The 14,932-nt window shown below is 47.5% G+C and overlaps 1 protein-coding gene and 1 non-coding gene across 2 annotated transcripts in view; one reads left to right on the top strand and one right to left on the bottom strand.

Moving 5' to 3' along the window:
* Positions 1-660: 660 nt before the first annotated feature.
* LOC144118464 (sperm-specific sodium:proton exchanger-like) overlaps positions 661-14,932 on the top strand; it is a 38,643-nt gene continuing 24,371 nt past the window's right edge. Inside the window, exons 1-8 of the mRNA XM_077651401.1 lie at positions 661-903; positions 2,267-2,410; positions 2,509-2,677; positions 7,206-7,287; positions 10,873-11,117; positions 12,289-12,378; positions 13,448-13,542; positions 13,680-13,740. Coding sequence (XP_077507527.1) covers positions 668-903; positions 2,267-2,410; positions 2,509-2,677; positions 7,206-7,287; positions 10,873-11,117; positions 12,289-12,378; positions 13,448-13,542; positions 13,680-13,740 — 1,122 coding nt within the window. The 5' untranslated portion in view covers positions 661-667. The remainder of the gene's footprint in view (positions 904-2,266; positions 2,411-2,508; positions 2,678-7,205; positions 7,288-10,872; positions 11,118-12,288; positions 12,379-13,447; positions 13,543-13,679; positions 13,741-14,932) is intronic.
* TRNAR-UCG (transfer RNA arginine (anticodon UCG)) lies at positions 5,224-5,296 on the bottom strand. The gene has a single exon. It is a non-coding gene; the product is annotated as a tRNA-Arg (tRNA).

The raw sequence follows: 14,932 nt of genomic DNA, 5'->3' as shown, positions 1-14,932 counted from the left end.
TTTCCCGATAAGACGTCCGTTACGCAGGTCCTAAGTCTGTCCTTGTGTGCAGAACAAGCGTACGGATCAGTATCCAAAAGAAGATTCAGCGTGCATCAGCTCACTAAATTTCAATCATACGCACCTTTGCCAAAACGGCGATTAAGCGCCGGATAAGAGGAGGCCGGGTGGTTATAAATGTCCTTGTGTCCGTATACAAAATGCAAATGAATGCCGCTCGCAATAAAGTAAAGCACACCGCGTTGTATAACAGCGGCTATACGGGCAATACCACTAGCTAGGTTTCAAGGCACTACAAGTATCAAGCCAACTATCCCGACAGTAACTCTTGCTGACGTTTCACACTTCGACATTTTCCAAGCGGGTTAAGTAGTACGAGCACGTACTGTGTACAGTTGGGGATGATTTTGTTATGATCACTTTATGCTCAGCCCAACAAGTTCTAAATGCATCGTTTCGGCTTTTTTTTTTTGCGAGATTGTATTTTTATAATATACAAGCAGGCCCCCGTTTGCGTTCTTCTATTCCTCGCCTCCACTTTTATTTGCATGCGACATGCAAGAAAGAAGTATTCCTCTCGGATTCAACCGAATGTTGTCCCTCGGATATCGCCTTCTGCGTTGCAGGCATCAGCGTGCTGCCCCTGCTGCTCGACATGTGCGTGTCGATGGTGCTTAGCGGCGCGTGTGGTGTGCTCTGGGCGCTGCTGGCCAAGGCCACCATGCGCCACGTGCACTACCACGCGCAGAGCACGGTCACCTTCATCGTGGCCTCGGCGTACGCGCTGTTCGCGCTGCTCAAGTTGTACGGCGGCTGCGGAATCCTTGGGGTCATCTTCTTCTGCGTCATGATCAGCACCGACACGCTCATCACCTCGACGGGCCTCGAGGACGAGCTCAAGAGGTACCCCGTCATAATTGCGCTTGCTTGTGTAAAGAGCAATAATAATAATAATAATTGGTTTTTGAGGAAAGAAAATGGCGTAGTATCTGTCTCATATATCGTTGGACACCTGAACCGCGCCGTAAGGAAGGGATAAAGGAGAGAGTGAAAGAAGAAAGGAAGAAAGAGGTGCCGTAGTGGAGAGCTCCGGAATAATTTCGACCACCTGGGGATCTTTAACGTGCACTGACATCGCACAGCACACGGGCGCCTTAGCGTTTTTCCTCCATAAAAACGCAGCCGCCGCGGTCGGGTTCGAACCCGGGAACTCCGGATCAGTAGTCGAGGTGTAAAGAGAATAGGTGAAACATTTCGTGTCACAGCCTATGTAGCGGTTGTGAAGATGAGCCGTCCACGAGTCTGCAACCCGGATGGACGCAGTACAAGTACTATCGGCCACAAAAGTTTAAGGGTTGCGTGTTGTCGGAAAAAAAAACATAAATCTAACGCTGTCTCACGACCCATCGCCTGGTAATGTTGCCAGCTGATGCAGCATGCTCGTTCAGACCTTTCAGGCGACTCGCTTGCGTGACTGCTTGAAAATAGATTGTTTTCCAGCACACCCGCCTGCCGTTAAACTTTGGTTTCCTTATTGGGTTTAACGTCCCAAAGCCACTCAGGCTATTAGGGACGCCGTAGTGAAGGGCTCCGGAAATTTCGATCACCTGGGGTTCTTTAACATGCACTGACACTGCACAGTACACGGGCCTGTACTAGAAATTCTAGAGGCCCACAATTTCGCCTCCATCGAAATTCGATCGCCGCGGCCGGGATCGAACCCGCGTCTTTCGGATCAGCAGCCGAGCGCTATAACCACTGAGCCTCCGCGGCGGAACTTTTGTAGACAATAGTACGTAGAGTGCATTGCACCACGAGCCACCTAAAGCGCGCGCTCGTTGTATAATCTCCGGCTGCCACGTGCACTTGGAGCTGAGTATGATGTGGGCGGAAAGCGTACGGCATCGTGGGCGCTACGCGAAGTGTTCCATGAATATTGTTACGACGAAGTGGCCTCTCGCGTGGAAGGACGAACGAAGAAGAGGAGGTTAATGCAGCTCCCTGTTCGTGTTGGTGCTCCCTGCTAGGAACTCTTTATTCTAACCCCCAACAGTTGTAAATAAATGTAAATAGTATTTCCCCGTAACAATATGAATAGCTAGAACAGCGAAACAAATCGACAAGTGGTAGGAAGTTGTGAAAGTGGATTTCCCGCCGAATAGAACAAGATGTAGCAAAGAATACGTGCATATACTTTACAGTTCTACGAAGTGGTCGTTTTTCGACCCAGGTCGCGGCAACGCGTCGTCCTGCTCAATTGACGCAGGTACTGGGAAGTCCTGCACGACATCAGTGAGGTCATATCGCTCCTGCTGTGCGCTCTGTACATCGGCGTGGAAATCACTCCCAACGTGCACGCGACCGAACTGGGCGCCTCCTTCATCACCTACGTGGTGGCCGTCGCTTCCCGGTGAGGAAGCTTGGTCCCTGCAGGATCGAGCTGTTCAGGTCGTCTGGATGCATGTAGCGCAGGAGAGAATGACCACCGTTCGGTTCGGGTGGACGCAGGGCGGTGGCGGTGGTGTGCATGCTACCCTTCCTGTCGTCGGTGCGCTCTACTTCGCGGCTCGCCCAGGCACTGATCCTCATCTGGCTAGGCATGCGCGGACCCTACCGCATGTTCCTGGCCGTCCACTACCTGCGCCTCCTGCACGTTTCTGTCGGGGAGGCCACCAGGGTACGCTGCATGCGTCACCCATGGGCTAATAATTATCTATCAGTTTACGGGACCAGTGGACAAAGAGTAAAACTTTCGACCACTCCATGGACAACTAAGTTACAGAGATGGCTTTAGAGGATAAGGAAAACAGCGATAAAAAAGAGGCGAAAAATAAAGCCTCGAGTGCTGAAAAATAATCTTATCAATTCTCTATAGCCTGCTTCAGAGCGTGAAGACGTCGGATACAACTCAAGAACGCAGCAGTATTTTCCCCCTCAAAGGACCGCCTTACAGTCAATGGCGTCGAGCGATTCTCAGGACCCTGCTAGCGTGGCAATGCAGGGAACGGAGCCGCAATGTATAGAGGGTCCTATCCGCGACCATTGGGGTAAGGGATTATCCCCTTTCATTTACCACTCCCTGCTTTATCATAATAGCAGGGGCATGAGAATAGGCCGATTCCACTGGCTGGAAGCGGCTATTCTGACGGGGAAAAGCAGGTGCGTTCTTGAGTTGTGTCCGACTACGGTCATCTTTCGCGTGATTTTCAAAAAAGAGGATTATAAAGCGCCTAGTACCGGACGGAAAGTCCAGGCATGCATCAGATCACGACCAAGGAACATATAGACGCGTGCCAGCGACGAGAAATCTTTGTGCGGTACAATGCTATAGCATTCCAGAGCAAACAGACACGTGTCATCCGGAAGCATACGCGAATTCGCGCACCACGATTACATTACAAACTGTGTTCCCGGCTGGAAGCAACGTTGAAAACAGATCTGGCATGCCTTATATGATGGATTGCAGAGCGCGGTTTGACCTTTTTGCTTGTCTGGGCACGAGATAGTAATCGGTGTAAACACGACCTTTAACAGCTGCTGCATAGTCTCAGCAGTTCACGGCTGGTGGCCCGTTGCATTTCCATTTCTCACTGAAACTATGCTCTGTGTGAACCGCCAGATTAGCAGATTCCTCTCACATCCCTCCCTGTACCCTGCTCCCTCTCTGATCGGACTTGAGAGTGAGATATGACCCTCCCCATACCGCTCTCATCGGCGAGCAATGCTCCGTGCTATATCATCCTTCTTTCTAAACAGTTAAGTGCTGATAAGTGTGATATTTCATGCGGAGATATTTTATTTATAGTGGCAAGAAATTCTTCACACAGTGCCATATTCTGGCTGCGTTCTGGAAAAAAAAACTTTACCGGAAAAAATGTACCCGCAAAAAACGCCCCCAGCAAAAACCTACCGGGAAAAAACGTCCAAATTTTCGAAGTCTGGAAAAAAATGTCGCCAAACTAGTGCCAACAAACGCCCGGTAATCTATGATTTTAACGGCCGCCTCACATGCGGGAGATGGGGGGTTCTATCCCCAGCGCTGCCGGGTGTCCACCCAATTTATAATGGGCACAAGCTTTCCCCTGGCCTAGTGCTTAGCTTATCTTACGTTACGTGCAGTAGGGGTACGCAGTATCTTCTACCATATCTTCCTATCTTCCGTGAGCATTTCTGCTTGTGTTTGTCGCACCGTAAACTTTGTTATTATTCTCAGGTAGCTGGCATATCATATGGTATATGGGGTTTATCGTACCACAGCTGAGCGTCAGCTGTGAGATAGACCACAGTGGAGGGCTCCGGGCTATTTTCGACCACAGACGTTTTTGCATTTCGCGCATACCGAAATTCGGCCGCCGCGGCAGAGTTTCGATCTCACTACTTTGGTTTCAGTAGCTGAGCGTCTTAATATAACCACACATAAGTTTCCGATACGAATAATGTTATCGAAAGAAGACTAATAAGGAAACAAAAGGAAAGGAATAATGGAGGCTTTCCTTTCAATTTTCTGTTAAATTGTGAGAAACACGCACACAAACAGAGACTCCGGAAATTTTTTTTAAGGTGTGTGTGTGGGGGGGACACGACTTTGCATTTGGTTTGCTATTTTTATTACTGCTTTAATGGTACATTTATTATTTTTGTTTATATTTCTTATTTTTCACTGTTCAAAAGGGTATTTGTGAATGCATTCAAAACCTGAACTGAAATGTGCACCTTTACATAGATGTGCACATGAGGAGTGATCGACTACACTAAAAAAAAAATGCCTACAGTTCGTTTCAGTTGTTCTAATCATGTTCATGAACAGAGGCAGCCAATCGACGACTCCTGCTTGGACATGATTGGCTTGGGTTACTCAAACAAAATGCTTTACGACCGCTAACGAGGTCAAATACCTCAGCACCACTAAGTTTTACATTAATAATGCCCTAGAATTAAAACGTTTGTCAAAAATCTGATCACAGTGCAAGCAGTTCGAGACTACGGGAGGGGGGGGGGGGGGGGGGGTAGACCGTCGCCTTGCCTCCCCTACCCTCCCTTGCTCTGGAGTCCCTGCACACTAACAGTACTGGTGATGCTGACCATGTGGCGGAGTTATAAACCCAAACCCTGTTTTGAAAAGAATAAACTACTTTGTGTCGACCGGTTTTAACCCAACTACGCCACTTGAAAAACCCAGCTTGAAACCCAACTCAGCCACATGAAAAAAAAAAAAAGAACTAACGTCCGCGACAGGACTCGAACCTGCAATCTTCTGATCCGAAGTCAGACGCCTTATCCATTAGGCCACGCGGACAGCTGTACGGAACGCCGTTTCCAACAGCTCTGGTGCCGGGAGAGCGGACTATGAATAGTTTTGCCCGCGACGAGCACGTTGTTAGATAAGACGGTTGTGCAAACACTCAGCTCTTCCACGTCCAGGTGGAAAGCCAACACGGTGGCAGCAATACTTTAAGTGCGTGCGACCTACAGGAAGTGTCTAGCTACGATGAAAGAGCATAAGCACAGACAGCATTATGTTAAAATATTTTAAGTATGACTCGTGGTCATAAGGGCTCCTGAAACTCATGGTACCGCAACTCTGCACATGGGCAAGGGCGTTGACCCCGGGGTGACTGACCTCGGCTTCCTTCGCCACCACATAAAGGCCGGCACAATGAAAACCGCTATGTTTCCTCTCTGCTTAGGTTATTTGGACCCTTGCTCTTTTCGAGCAAAAAAAATACAACTAGGAAAAGAGATTTCCTTGCGTTAGGCTCCATAAAAAAAAGAGAAAAACTCAAAAGTGCACTGTAGTTTTTTGCCGCTGCTTCGCGTACAAGTGTTCACATGATTTTCATTGCCGTAGACATTAACTTCCTGACAGATTTGCTGACGCTGTTTTTATGACTTTCTTTTTACTTTTTTATTTTTGACAGTGATGCCACATTAAAGCGCATCGGTTGCTTTCTTTTATGGGGCACGAGCACCTGATGGGGAGAATAATCTGCTAAAACAACTAAATGCATCTGAACGTTTGAAGCAACACATCGTTTCAACGCTGTTTTATCTTTGTGTAATGCCGTTTTTTGAGACTGTCCTTGCAGAAACGTAAGCAAGCTTCAAAAGAAAGTAGAGATTCTGGGGGTTCTTCCTAGGCCACTGAGCCTCCTTTGAGGTCTCGCCCGCGAACTCCACCACCAGGTGTTTTCACCACCACCAGCGGAAATGCGAAATAAGAACACAACACGGAACATCTCCAACCAAAAGTGTCAACTTTAACCAAGTGTTCAAACCCAGCCAGACAGGTAAATCTGTCAAAATGTTAGTTTACAACACGGAACCCCCCCCCCCCCAAGCGTTTATTGTGCTCTCCTAAAATCGCTGGCTGCTTGCCGTCTGGCTTGGTCGTGCGGCTGACGGGGCAAGATGGCGACAACAAAGAGGGAAGAAGGGAGCTAATTACATGGCGCCCTCTAGCTGTCAGGGCTCGCTGTCGTCTCTCTCCGGCCACGGCCGGTCCCCGCCGCAATCTCAGCGCACTTGCCCGTTGTCTCTTTCGGCCAATCAGCGACCGCTCCGGCGTCGTCTGGAGGAGCGCTCTTGCGACCGATTTGAGGAAGGAGGCGGTGCGGTGCGCCTCGCCGGCCAGGGAAGGATACGGCACTCCGAAACTCCCACAAGATTATTTCATTAATGGCCGCGAAAAAGTTGTTTGCGAAGGTGCTTGTGTTTCCAAAAAGCGCGCCCCACGCTGTAAAATCTGGAGAATTACTGAGAAATGCGAACATATGAAAGGACAGGCTTTTATCAATATGTATTAGGAATTTAGAGAGCAAATACAAAAACACTCGCGTACCGATATTTACGTGCGCGTTAAAAATCTCTAGATAATCAAAACATAACAGATACACGGCATTTATTGTTTACAACCCAGCTTCGGCACGTAAAAATGAGAAGATTAATCATTAATTTCAACCGCTGTTGGTAAAATCATCGGTCAAAGTATTGTGACTCTTATTGTCGTGTATTAGTGCACTGACATGCTGCTGTTGTGGTTGTTGTGGTCGTTGCATTCTGTTTCCGGAGCCAGTCAAAAGCATAAAATGCATAACTTTTGAAAATATTAATTATATTCAGTGTTGAAAGCACGTACGTGATGTTCAATCCTTACCGCAATGAGAACCCGTCCTTATTATTCTTGCTTTTTTGTAATTGCTTTTCAGGGGATCGTCCATCTCGCAAGCGTCATGATCTTCGTGGACCTGATTAACGTCATGGTGTTCGAAAACGTTCTGACCATGATTGGTGAGTACTGCGCAGGTCCCTGATTGTTCTGCACAGCTGTGCGAGCGGGGTCTCTGGTCGCTTCGTACACTCCTGGACAAAAAGCTTCCGTGAAAGTTGCAATTATCGCGACCGACAAGTGTCGCGTTGCATGTCCAGCATTCTTGGACAAAAAAAAAAACTTTGAATATTGGAACATTACAAGGGGCTGCTATAGAAATACTGAATGCAATGGTTTATTCTTACGACGCGTAGCAATATCTTCCACTTAATGTTTTTCCACCGCTCGTATCGAGCAGCTAAGACTAGCTGCCATGAAAACCAATGGGGAACGTTTTGGACGATAACAAAAACAAAAAAATGCGAAGCTGCCGGCGGGAGATTTGGGGATATACTGATTGCTAAAGAGAAATCTTACAATATGTGAAAAAATTGCGTTCATTGGTGGTACTCGGGAGTCACGTTGCCGCCTGTTATTGTTTTGTTCCATTACGTAACCACCTCGGTTGCCAGGCAACCACTTGGAGGCCGCTATCTTGAATTCTATCCGTGGAATCAGCATAACTCTGAAGCCTCAAACGCGACCAGTAGAGCTAAAGTTCTAATATGCTTTTGTCCAGAACTGCTGGGTATGGTAGGCGTTTAGAGTTTTGTTAGGAAGAAATAGTCTTTGATGATGATGATGATTATGAGCATCATCATCATCATCAGCAGCAGCAGCAGCAGCAGCAGCAGCTTCGAGACGGTGCATGCAATGCAGCTTTGAACTTTTTCTCCACGCTTTAATGAATGGCTCACAGACATGCGGTTCAAATTGACCGGAAATGCTTTGACGACCCCTGATTTTTCAGCTGCATGGCGCATGCTCCAACGAGGCGAGGGAATGGCAGCGGCTCTCTCCTTTGCGTCGCGGTGCCGCCTGATTGGCTGAGGGAACCCGTAGCCCTGGCAGCTGTCCACGAACTGAACGGAGCCATAAAAGGAAAAAGTTATGGCACGAGCTATCTACGCAGAAAAAAGTATCTCTTTAATGGCCATTTGATAAAGCCATGATAGTGACACCAGGTGTCTCCAGGTGGCGCCTGAAAACAAGGAAGTTTAGTGTTCCTGTATATGCTCCCGCAGGGAGCAGAGTTGCGCGACTGTTTTCCTCGAGCCGCTCTTGACGCCATTCGCCAAGCGGCCGTCACGTGATTCCGCTGACGACGTTTGTTCCATTTTGAAGTGGAGGAGCCGACTTTCCAGGCTCAACGCCGGTTCCTCGCCAGACCCAGTACCCGCCGCGGTGGCTCAGTGGTTAAGGGCGCTCGACTACTGATCCGGAGTTCCCGGGTTCGAACCCGACCGCGGCGGCTGCGTTTTTATGGAGGAAAAACGCTAAGGCGCCCGTGTGCTGTGCGATGTCAGTGCACGTTAAAGATCCCCAGGTGGTCGAAATTATTCCGGAGCCCTCCACTACGGCACCTCTCTCTTCCTTTCTTCTTTCACTCCCTCCTTTATCCCTTCCCTTACGGCGTGGTTCAGGTGTCCAACGATATATGAGACAGATACTGCACCACTTCCTTTCCCCAAAAACCAATTATTATTATTATTATTATTACCCTATCGGCTGCCATCGGGATCGGACGCGTCCGGTGCAGTCGGCTGCGGTGTGTTTCCGCCTTTTCCGTGCGCTCCAGTTATATATATTTTGACAGTGCGCAGTGATGGCAGCCAAGTCTGATAAAAAACTACAGTTCAATATAAATTATAAATTGTTCAGCAGGCACGCTCAAACTCCATGCGGCGACTCATGTTTGCCATCAACAAATTATCTTCATTTTTCCTGCTGCGCTACAAGTTCCAAATGAACATGTGAACAAAGGTTTTGTTCTTAAACCTAACTGTACGTGTCAGAGCATTTCTCATGTGCAGCCGCTGCCAGCCTGTCTGCTTATTCTGCTGCCACCTCCAGCATTTTGCAGAAATGATTTGTTTTGTGAAATAATGTTTGACAAGCAAACTGTACGTGAAGTTTCGTTCTAGTGCCAGTCTACTACACAGAAGTGAGATGCCAGTCTCTCTGCATGAGTACAAGCTTTGTCTAGGCTATTTAACTATTTTATTTGTTAAGAATACCCTTAAGGTTCCACTGACAAGGATGTTAAAACTGGAGGAGAGGGGAACAAAAATAGCATGAAATACTTGAAAGCAAAATTGGATATTCAGATAATTATTTTTCCTTGAGTAAAAGCATGGAGCAGTCCAAAACAAAGATATTTCAGAATGCAGTGAAGGTACATATATTTCAAGTAGGTCAAGAGAAAACGCAATAGTGCTTTAGGAAAAAAGAGGAAATAACAGCACCAGAAAGAGATACACATCATTTTTCGGGATCCTTGGAATCTATTAAAGAAGTACGGCACGTGATGTGTTTGACTCGAAAAGATGACCATGGCATAGGAAAAATGCAATGGAGGGCTAGAAGTCCGAGCAACCAATGATACGTATATTTTGTGAAAGATAAGCGCGCGAGTTTGCGATATCTGTGCCTTCGGTTGGTTATATTTACTTGCGTGCAAAATGCATTGCTTTAGACTGCCCGCATTCACATCGTATGCAGCGTGGTTTCACAAGCTTCGTGCAACATCGGCGGTCCCAACCCTATAGAATAATGTATTTCAATGTGGTTCTGCAATGAGATGCAATACCGCACTTCTCTTCATCGCACAACTCGCTCAGGTTTTTTATTTTCAAGCATTTCTGCGCTATTAATGTCCGTACTGCGATCTATCGCTGTCATTTCGCGATCTTTCTGTCATGCTGTATGATATTTTCGGCAGATCAGATTATTTTTCGGCGTTTTTTTCAACGAAGTAGATGGGCTTAGCATCGATACCTGAGCACTGAGACAGTAAAAGGAAAAGAGGATGCCCGCAATCAAGCGCCGTTTGTAAGCTTTTCAAAAAAAGTCAACTGCTCTACAGCGCCAGCCCCGTCATGATCCCAGCGCCTGTGCGTTCGAGGAGCTGCTTTCCCGCACAGCTTGGAACAAAATGGCGGACCTTCGCGCAACTCTGCTCCCTGCGGGAGCATATACAGGAACACTAAGGAAGTTGAAAACTGATCGCGTGTTCTTGGAGCTATAACGATGCTCGTATACTATGCAGGGCTCGCGTTGAAGAATCACTTCATTTTCACAACACATTGCACTACACACTGTATGCACAGCCGTGACTCATGACTCTAAGAACTGGTGCACAGGCGTTCACTATCGCACTGCACGCTGAACAAAAAGAGTACGCATTTTCAGGGCGTTTTTATACTGTATACCCAAAACTCTCACCCTGACATACCACGAAATGGTGACCACAGCAGCGTAGATGTATTAAGGTGGCTTGAATTCAGTGCGCCCTTTCATAAAAAGCAGCGAAGGTGAGGTAAAGAGTGAGGAAAGAGTGAGTATGCTTCGTTACGCCCCTGAAGACGCTTTTTTTTTCTTATTAGTACCTTGATACTGCACTGGCATAACGTACGGTTCCAGGGAGTCGTCCAGTCCTTCGGCGAAAGGATTGCAACTCCATATGGACAAACTGGAGACCCGAGAGGTGCCCGCGCTCTGCGCAGGCTTCGTCTCCGACTCGGAGGTGGAGCGGCTGACGCTGGCCAACGCGGTGCGCTACCTTCGCCACTCGTGCCGCGTGGCGACGCGCGCCGAGCGTGCCGAGGCCCGCTTCGTGCCCGTCGACTGGCGCTGGGTCACCGGGCGCACCTACGTCACCGACCTGCGCGGGGCTTCCCGTGCCACCGCGCTGCACCCACACGCCGCATCAGGGCGAGACCCCGAGGCCACCGAGATGGGGGCACGCAACATCCTTTTCCCATTTATCATCATCATTGCTGTGTTTCGATTGAACCGCTCGGCAGCACAAGCAAAATGATTGTTTTATTGCACGAGCGTCATTTATATACGCTCTCATGGGGACGACGCGGGCGATAGGCAGCACGCTATCGCTTGCGATGACGTCACGGACTTGCTGCCTGCGAGGGGTTGACGACGCGCTTGCATGACAAAGGCCTCTCTCATATCTCTCCGATATACCCTGTTCTGTGCCAGCTGCGGCCACCCTATCCCCGCAGAGCTCTTAGTCTCATCTGCCCACCTAACTCTCTGCCGCCCCCTGCTACGCTTGCCTTTCCTTGGAATACATTCCGTTACCCTCAAGGACCAGCGGTTATCTTGCCTTCGCATTACGTGTTCTGCCCAAGCCCATTTATTTCTCTTGATTTAGACCTCGTGTTTACACCCTCTTCCCCCCCCTCCCCCTTCAGTCCCGAAATATTATCCACTAAGAACAACATTTTTCAGATTTAAACTTTTTGCACAGGACGCGCCAAGATTGCATCGGACAAATTCCCATTCCCGTAGGCTATTCCTTAGCAGATTCCGTGGGGTTCTTATGCGCCCGCATTGTGACTCAGTATACTGCTTACTATATTTAATTTGCTTTATTCCTGACATAAGATGATGCTGCGTAAATAACCCAGCACATTATAGAGTTTTTAAAATGCTCGTGCTTCGAAACAAGCAAACGAAAACACACACTCACCGGAGTCATATCAAGGAAAGCACAATCAAGAAAAAAAGATAGAAATTTTAAGACCTTTAAAACTACTCAAAACACTATCTTTTTTGTGTGTTGGGGCGCCGGTATTGAGACCACACACTCGCATTGCCGGAGCAAGTGGAGCGAGTTCGATAAACCCACTATCTGGCAAATGCGTTCTGTAGTGAGTGTCACTAAACCTCATCGTGTGAAACTGTGCAAATGACACTTTAGTCGAATGTCACTCGCTTAAAGTGGCACTAAATGCGATTCTGTGACCGGGTCAGGTCGTCGGACTATTTTCTTGATACAGATGGCTCGTAAAGTGTTTTCACAGCGCCTCAGACTATCACTGTTATATCACGCAAACTGAAAGATGGCGGCGGCGATAAGCATATATTCAATCCTTTCTTGCTTCCTCTTTTTTCAGAATGACATTTTTAATGATATCGGTACTGGAGAACAGGAAGCCATCAACATGAAAGCTTACGAATTTGCCATCGAAAATGCCATTCGAATACAGAGAGTGAGTACTTTTGTTTGGCTCGTGATAGTATATACACGTCTCAGAAACCAGCTTTGAAGAACCCATCCCCTTTTTCGGCCAGCAAAAAAGTGTTTCAGAAGAATGGAGTCAGTTTTGATTGTATTAGCACGCATCAAAAAGACATACAAATTTTTATGTCTAGACGTGAGCACCTTTATGTAGACGAGATCTAACAAAAAATGAGAAGAGGAAACAAGAAGACGTGAGCAAAGAATGTGATGGCGCATACGTGCACATTCAGTGCAAAATCGTTCTAGCGTTGATATAAAAATCATCTGTTGCCTCACGGACGAGGTCTCGAAGTTGAAGCGAGTGTAGAATCATTATATATCCTAGCGTTTGCAACTAAAGAACTGTAACTGGTAAAGTAACTAATAGATATAGTTTCTGGTACTTTACAAACTATCATGGAAAACGAGAGCGCAAGGAAAGTAAATAGCCGCGACAGCCTGCATTATGATGTGTCCGCTGCTGATGTAATTTGTGGTCATTTGTAAAGCCAGAGCATGACATTCTAAGCATCAATAAATCCATTTGTCTCTGTGTACTCCACAATCAATCAAATACGACAGGATTATATTCCTGGTCCGCGACAAAGTGTCAGCGGATGGCGGTAATCGGCCTCTGATCAGCCTTAGGACATACGGGACCACTAATCAGCCGGCTTCTGATCAGAGTTCATTACTCTGCCCCTTAATCGGTAATATTCTTTAGAAATCAGGCACCTGATGTCAATTTTAAAACATTCAAGCACTTGGCTAACTTGTACAAGGGACTTAGTGAAAAAGATTCCAAAAAAGAATTAAAAAAGGCGACCTCGGTGGCGCCTATAGCATTGCTCCAAAGGGAGTAGCGATATTAAACATTCTTTCATCACTCGAGTATAAACCCTATAAGGTGTCGTTAAGCCAATACTAAAATAGTCGGGAGCTGCTTTAAATCCCTGCTTGACGCTGGCTTAGGCCACGACTGCCAGTTCGAGTCTCAGTGTCCGACATGTTGAACCATATGCATGGTATGTGCAGAGCTTTGTACTCGCCCTATACAGGTCAGCTACCAGAAACAGTACAGGTCGGGGATGATTCAGAGAAAGACGGAAGCGCGCCTCCTGGCAGCCCTGCAGTATCCCTACGAGAGCAAAACGTAAGCACGCGGATCGTTAATTATCGATGCTAATTAGGCTCGATGGCAAATAAGATTGAACAGAAAATCCTAGCTACGTTGCGATTCGTTTGTTCATGAGTTGCATGGACCCCAAAACTTGTTCTAATCTTCGACAGGTACCTCAACATCGATATGATTCGGCAATTGATAGCTGTGCCTCCCTGGATCAACTGGCTGGTAAGTCTAGCATGTCTCGTAATCGCGACTGAGCGCTTGGACATCTTGTTCGGTTCATTCTACCCATTACTTTTATACAATAACCTTTATTTTGGTTGGTCTCAGGTGTCGCAAATGAATATCGCTCTGTGCTACAGTTACCCATGCTTTCCTACTTCATTTCATTCTTAAATGCCCAATGACATTACATAAGGAGGGGTTACGATTGGTATAACTCCACGCATAATAAGAACATAGGCACAATGAACACACACATTACAAACTATAGTTACTAAAATAATACAAAATAAAGAAGATCAATGGATTACAATGACAGGCCTAAAATGCAGAAATGAATGCACGTGCAGCAGTATGCACAGTTTAAAGTCATTGAATTATTAACGGTAAGGCCGACGAAACGTTGACATTTTCTGGAAATGACTGGCGAATTTCGCGCGAAATAATTTGCGGTCGTTGCGCAAACCTATTTCGTTTGATAGGGCATTCCATATGGTTATTGCGCGTAGAGAAAATGAATCTTCACAACTGAAATACGGTACTTGATACTAATTATGGGATGGCTGCGGCTAAGGCGACTGGACGTTCTGATTGGTTATTTCACCAGTGAGCAGAGGTGGATAACCTCACGAGTTCGTCCTCAACCTCAAAATGACCTCAACCTCACGTTGTGAGGTGGGGTTGAGGTGAGGTCGGTGACGGCTCGAAATTTTGTGAGTGAGGTCAGCAAATCAGACCTCAACCTCACGCGTGAGTTTGAGGTTGGGTGAGGTCGTCATTCAGTGAGGTCGAAATTTTGAGGTCGAGACTTTTTGCAGTTGCCACGTCTTACTCTGACTAGTGCCGCTTCCGAAGCGGAGTTGCGGCACATCACCGCAGTGTTCATGCAATGACGCTTCGTGTTCGGCTTCCGCTGTTTGGACAACCGGATGCCGCAGTCCGCTCTTAGCTTCCGGTGCTGCGCCGTAATGTCCGCTCAGCCCGACCCTACAGGAAGACGCATCCCTCTGGTCTTCCCGCGGAAGGAGTGTTCCTGTCACAGCACACCACTCTCCCTCCCCCTTGCCCCGCTGGCGTAGCACCCGGCTGCCTGCCGGTCGGCTCGAACTCCTGGGAGCGCGCAAAGCACGTAACTCACGTTGACCCGCGGTAGTTTTGTTTGATGCCGCAAACAAATAAGTTCAGTCCAACAAGC

The sequence above is a fragment of the Amblyomma americanum genome, chromosome 2, assembly GCF_052857255.1.
Source record: "Amblyomma americanum isolate KBUSLIRL-KWMA chromosome 2, ASM5285725v1, whole genome shotgun sequence".
In the NCBI taxonomy this organism is placed as follows: Eukaryota; Metazoa; Arthropoda; class Arachnida; order Ixodida; family Ixodidae; genus Amblyomma; species Amblyomma americanum.
This window is presented reverse-complemented; position numbering and strand designations above follow the sequence as displayed.